Source organism: Neopelma chrysocephalum, unplaced genomic scaffold, assembly GCF_003984885.1.
Source record: "Neopelma chrysocephalum unplaced genomic scaffold, ASM398488v2 Primary Assembly neopelma1_155, whole genome shotgun sequence".
In the NCBI taxonomy this organism is placed as follows: Eukaryota; Metazoa; Chordata; class Aves; order Passeriformes; family Pipridae; genus Neopelma; species Neopelma chrysocephalum.
In genome coordinates, this window is record NW_020897817.1 from 158,535 (window position 1) to 164,537 (window position 6,003).

The 6,003-nt window shown below is 51.5% G+C and overlaps 2 protein-coding genes across 2 annotated transcripts in view; one reads left to right on the forward strand and one right to left on the reverse strand.

Moving 5' to 3' along the window:
• Positions 1–1,826: 1,826 nt before the first annotated feature.
• Positions 1,827–5,772, reverse strand: CDCA8 (cell division cycle associated 8). The gene is made up of 11 exons (XM_027701362.1): positions 5,649–5,772; positions 5,445–5,544; positions 5,244–5,372; positions 5,000–5,040; positions 4,478–4,553; positions 3,991–4,130; positions 3,646–3,719; positions 3,248–3,346; positions 2,912–3,038; positions 2,388–2,474; positions 1,827–2,057 (listed from the first exon to the last, which is right to left on the reverse strand). Exons 2-11 carry the CDS (start codon positions 5,524–5,526, stop codon positions 2,001–2,003), a joined length of 912 nt encoding a protein of 303 aa, XP_027557163.1. The 5' UTR covers positions 5,527–5,544; positions 5,649–5,772; the 3' UTR covers positions 1,827–2,000.
• Positions 5,773–5,879: 107 nt separating this feature from the next.
• CUNH1orf109 (chromosome unknown C1orf109 homolog) overlaps positions 5,880–6,003 on the forward strand; it is a 2,300-nt gene continuing 2,176 nt past the window's right edge. The window contains exon 1 of the mRNA XM_027701363.1: positions 5,880–6,001. Within this exon, the coding sequence (XP_027557164.1) occupies positions 5,880–6,001 (122 nt within the window). The remainder of the gene's footprint in view (positions 6,002–6,003) is intronic.

A 6,003-nucleotide genomic window follows, 5' to 3' on the forward strand; every position in this document is an offset into this window, starting at 1 on the left:
AGCTCGTGTCTCCACTGCCCAGCTGCAAAGTGGCCACAGCCTCGGGAAGGGAACCGAGGTGGGAAGGGACCAGCTGGACCCTGGGCTCAGGGCAGAGATGTGCTGTGCTCCACCCTCCTGAGGAGGGCTGACAGCTCCAGGATGGTCCCTGTGCTGGGGGATCAGCTCAGCCTTCTGGTCCCCAGCACACCAGTCCCAGACAAGGGCTGTCCCTCCCCAGATGCTCTCCCCTGGCAGTGGAATTGCCCTGTCTTCTTATCATGAGCCACCACAACACCTGCATTGATTCCTTTCACCCCACAGGCGGTATTTTGACTTCTGGAATTCATCTTACCTAGCAAGGGACTTAAAATATATCCCAGACAATTTCCTCTCCTCATTTTTAATAATCTCTTTCAGCCTTAAATTAGTTTTTGAAAATATGTGTTGGGATGATAGGCTTTTTATCACAGCTGATGGACAATATTCATCACACCCGTGTCCTACTCCTCACAACACATGCACATCCCTTACAGCAGTCCTGCAGCAATTCTAACAGCACTTAATTCATTACAACCCCATCACTGCATGCACGTGCTGCCCTCAACAATGTCACTGGTGATTTGTCACCCAGAGCCCTGGGAGCAGCTCCAGTCTCACGCTGCAGAGCCACGGTCACTCCTCAAGCTGTGGGAAGGGATGGAATGGGCCCGTTCAGGCATGGCAGGGGGAAGATGCTGCCCTGTCCCCCACTCTGAAAACCTCTGGGAGGTGACAGGTGGAAGAGCAGAAGCAAAAAGACCTTTTCTGCCCGTGACCCCTTTGTCCACTTGCCGGGCACAGCAAGGCTGAGCCGAAGTGCTGGGGCTGTGCTGGAACATCTTTGCTTCCTGAGCCCTGGTGAAATCAAAGGGGACAGAAAGACAAAGCAGGAGCAGCTCAGTGGGCTCGAGCCGTGCCCTCAGCACTGTCCTGGCCGAGGCTCCCGCTGGCCCCACGCTCCAGACAGGGGCATTTCCACCTGCACCTTCCCCCCGGCATCGATCACTGCCCCATTTCCCGAGCCCTCATTTGCAGTCAGCAGAGGCAGCCGATGACATTGAGGGAGAACGACTCCTCAGATCCCATCAATCAAGTGCCATCAGGACCCAGCTTCCCAGGCTCCTGGACCACAAGGTCACCCTCCGTGGCAGATCAGCTTTCCAGCTGAGGCAGAGCCCTGCTCCTGCCCCCTCCCACCGCAGCCCTGACTCTGTCACACGGTGGGAGGGGAGAGCCCCTGAACTGCAGCTGCCATTGCTCAGACCCCTCCATCCTGCCTCAGGGCTCTCAGACCGTTTCAGGGATAAGTGGGAAGAAAATTCACAATTTTTTTTTTTTCAGGAAATAGTTAAATACACAGGAACATCTTTAAAGCAGAATCTTGACTTACACATCTGTAAATATGGACAATTTTTATTTAGAGCTTCACTAATCGGTGCTTTTAATTAATATGTTCACAGAATTCCATGACAGCAAGGCAGGTGTACGTGCAGCTGAGTGGTTTATATTGCCACCTGCAGTTAGGACTTAGAACCTGCCAAAACTTAAATATATTTCCAAATCCATGGTATAGGCTTAAATCAAGGACAAAGAGGCACCTTTGGAAAAGACAGTGCACCAACTAACAAAGAAACAGGCTTATTTTTAGAAAAAAAATACTAGTTAGAGAAGCCAAGTTCTTTGCTCTGAATGCTCTTAACTTGCCAATCAACGGCCTTTCTGCCCACTTGCTGGTCTGCAAACCCAAGAGAACTGTGTCATGGTCTCAGCCTTAAAGGAAATAAAGACTCATTTTTCCTCAAAAATTAAAAAAAAAAAAGCAATTTATTTTGATTCCATTACATACAGTACATATCATGGATAGAAAAACTAGCTCCTAGCTTTCATTCTGTAAAATAATGAAAGGAACACAAATGAGAAGAACTAAATGAAGGTAGCAGTCCTATATGTAACAAGTATTTGCAGAGAGATGTCATCGCTCACTGACTTCCATCCACGGGTTTCTTTGCCTCGCTGCAAACCTGGGAGAGACAAACCTGTGAGGGAAGAGAGATCAGTCAGTGCTCAGACAGTGGTGCAGCCCAAACACCCACAGCTCTGGCCCAACAGACAACACTCTGTTTTCCAGAGCACTGACAACAGCTCTTTTCCCCAGTGTGTATTCAGTCAGATGTGATGTAAAGCTCCTCCCTCTCCTTCCCTGCTCCGTGCTGCTTCTTCACCTCTGACATGAGCCAAAATACAAGACAAGGCCAGGCAGGGAATCAGAGGTTTCTATTGCAGCTCAGCAGTCCCCTGACTGATGACAGAGTGACAGCACTGCCTTACAACTTCAGGTCATGGCTGCCAAAAACACCCAGACTTACTGACAACTTCTTCATGAGCCCCCGGGCCTTGGGGTTCAGCTGAAGAAAATTCTTCTTGGTCAAATCCTTTGCTGTCAAACGTATGCTCTGTGGAAACAAACCCAAATCTTAGGCTTTCTTTTGGTCAGCTGCAGCAGCTTGAGGCAGCAAAAAAATAAAAAATAGAAGCAATTACATCTAAGCATAACAGGAGACCACAGACAGGCAGAGAACTACATTCAGGTTGACCAACAGCTCAACTCACACCTTCCTTGCAGTGTATTAATGCATTACTGCCACTATGCTACTTCAAGTGTTACTTGAATGCACGGCAAAACATCCTCCTGTTCTGTTTTGACCAGTGTAAGCAGCTGCCACTTCTGACTAAGAGTCTCTTAAGGTTCTTTCTAAGCTTGATCAATCCTCTGATAAACTGCAGTGGCACAGCTAAAGAGACACGAGCGGATGAACTGAGGCTGGTGAGGCACCAAGAGGTTCAAAGCTTCAGCCTGTCCACCCCCCTGGAGGTGAAATGTCAGAATTACCTCCCCTCCACCCAGGGGGAGGGTGAGGAAGGCGTCCCCGGTGTCGGCGAGGGGGCTGCCGTTGGCAGAGATGGTGTAAACGCGCTCGTTGAGGGCGGGCGTGCGCAGACCCGGCGTCTTGAACACCCTGAAACAACAAGTTATCAGTGAGCAGCGTTTGCTCAAAGCACTTCTAGCCAAAGCCTTTCATTTCACGTTCAAAGAGCTGCTAAAGATTGTGTGGCAAACAGGTGACATAAAGCAAACAGCTTATAACAGATTATAACAGAGATAGAAGGGAAAGAGATTTATTTTCTCTGTTAACAGACCAAGAGAGAATCCTGACAGAATACAAACCTAGAATCAAATCTGGGTGTGATCACGGAGGTACCTCCCCGAGCACAGAAATCACCCATTCTCCCAGTAGCTGGAGTGATAAAGCTGTTTTTGCTTGATCTGTTAAATGGAAATAAACATCTGCTCATAAGATGACCTTTAACAAATTGTAGCAGCACTTATCAAAGGCTTAAACAAGGTGATCACCACAAAACCCAGTGACCTGCAAAGCTGGGGACAGCTGGTCCTCACAGGAGAGGCAGTTGTCCATCTTTCATTCACTGTCAGATTGTCAATTTTTTACTGTAACATGGCACAACTCCCCAACCCCCTGCTGAACCAGACTCCATCCCATGAAAGAGATGTATTTACACTCTCATGTTGCATTTCTGGAGATGAAAGAGAGACACCCCCATTACCTCTTGCTCATGCGCTTCACTCTCGCTGACCGGGGTCTCCTGGACACGGGCGGCTTCTTGGTGGAGGCCTTGACCTGCAGCAACATCACTCACCAGATCAGCTACTGCCCTCCCATGGGACAGCTGAGTCCACACAAACATCCATACAAAATGCTCAGTCTCCTTTTCACAGCACAAGAGCCCAGAACAAACACCACTCAAGCCTTCGTGACCTTCCCCTATCGTTAGAATTCTCAGGGAAGCTGTCTGAAGTCTCCCTCAGAGCATCCTGGGCAGCCCTAGTCATCAGCTCAGTCAGGAATTTATATCCTGGGGATAAAGTCACCCCACAGAACAGTTATTTACCTTTGCAGTTCTTGGATTCACACTCTCAGCCTCTGTCTCTGAAGGGCACTGGCTGTCAACTCTGGATTTCTTTGGTAGAGGAAGTGATGGAGGCTCTGCTTCCTCCTCGATGGCTTCAACACTCCTTTTGGATTTCTCCACTAGAAAGAGAAAGTAAATAATAAAGTAAATCTAAGTAAATAATAACTTTAAATTATTAGTTAGCAGCACAGTCAAACAGCAAATGACTACAAGCACTTCTGCCAAAAATTTGCTTCTAAAGTCCAAATTCCAGTGCAATCCCAATGGTTACAGAGCACTACTCTGAATTATATTGATTTTTTTTATAAAATAAATTAGACCTACTGCAGGTACTAGGGATAAAAGTAGGATTATTTTCCTGTTTTAAATATATTGAGGGATGTGAGCAAGAACTGAATTATTATTCACATTAAGGAGCCACGACACGCTTCCACCTCACCAGTCGCCTCCCAGTGCTCCAACTGACCTTTCTTGACGATTTCAAACTGAGTATTGATAACTTCTGCTGTCCGCTTGTCTATCTCTGCTATTTCCAAGTCTGCCTGAAATTAAAAACAGTTGTGACACTATTAGGATTGTTGGCAACACAGAGTTCTGGTAACCTGTAGAGCAAACCTTCTGCTCAAACTGGGCCCTTTCAGGTTATTCTGGAGATGACAACAGGCCCTCAGGACTCTGTGCCTGGTTTGGCAGCTGCAGCTGTGCCTCACCTATGCCCTGCTGCTCAACCAGTGTGGAAATGCTTTAATTTACTGCAAAGTGCGTGTGCTCCCACGGGTCTGGGAGTGGAATCCAGCAAATAAGGAAAGGTCAACACAGAGCAGCAGGAGTAAGCAAATCCTACATCGGATACATGGGCATTTCTTACTGTTAAGTCTTAAAGCTGAATTTGTGTAAAGATTGATGTAACTTTTGCTCTTGCGATGCTCTGGAACTTTATTACAGCCCAAGGAGCCCCTGCATTGGTGTGTTTCTGCTGGAAACCTACCATGGCCACCTCCTCCAGTGCCTTTCCACTTCCTTCTTTACCTAGAAAGAAAATATTTCAGACCAGTCAGTTCAAGTCCAGGAGTGTGCAAAAACCAGCTCAAACCAGTTCTCACCCTCAGAGAGCGGGAGCAGCTCCCGGGCAGCCCGCGGGCCGCCCCCCCGGGATTTCCGCGCACAGCAGACCCCGGCTGCTCCCTTATTCCCGTCGGGGTTTGTTACCGAGGGAGCGCCAGCCCAGTTACCGAAGTACTCGAGCCAGTTCATCTGGCGCAGCTCCAGCGGCAGGCGCAGGATCTCCATGTCGTACAGCTTCTCCACCTCCTTCACCAGCCGCTCCCCGTCCGCCCGCAGCCGCTCCAGCCGCTGGTTCACTGCGGGGACAGGCGGCGTCAGCCCCGGCGACACCGCTCCCTCCCCGTCCCCGTCCCCGTCCCCGTTCCTACCCTCGCAGTCGAAATCCTTCAGGAAGGCCGCGAGCTTCCTGCTGCGCGCGCTCGAGCCGCCCTTCTTCCTCGCGGGAGCCATGGCGGGGCCGCTCGCTCGGGGTCTCGGGGCCGATCACTCGCCCGGGGTCTCGGTGAGGCCCCGCTCGGTGTCGGGTGTCTCGGTGCCGATCACTCGCTCGGTGTCTCGGTGCCGATCACTCGCTCGGTGTCTCGGTGCCGGTCACTCGCTCGATGGCGGTGCCGCTCTCGGTGTGTCGGTGAGGCCCCGCTCGGTGTTGGGTGTCTCGGTGTCGCTCCCTCTGTCAGTCCCGGGCGCGGCCGCGCGTTCGAACGACCCGCCGCCCACGAGCGGCCAATGGTGTCGCGGCGCGGGGCGATGACGCGCTACGGGTGCCGGGCGGGGCGATGGCGGCGGTGGCCCCGATGGCACCGATGGCCCCGATGGCGGCGGTGGCGGCCGCGCTCCGGGGCTGGGCGGCGGCGGCGGCGCGGGCGGAGGCGGCGGGTCGGGCGGTCCTGTCCGCCTGGGCCCCGCTGCTGGGCGCGCTGGCCGCGC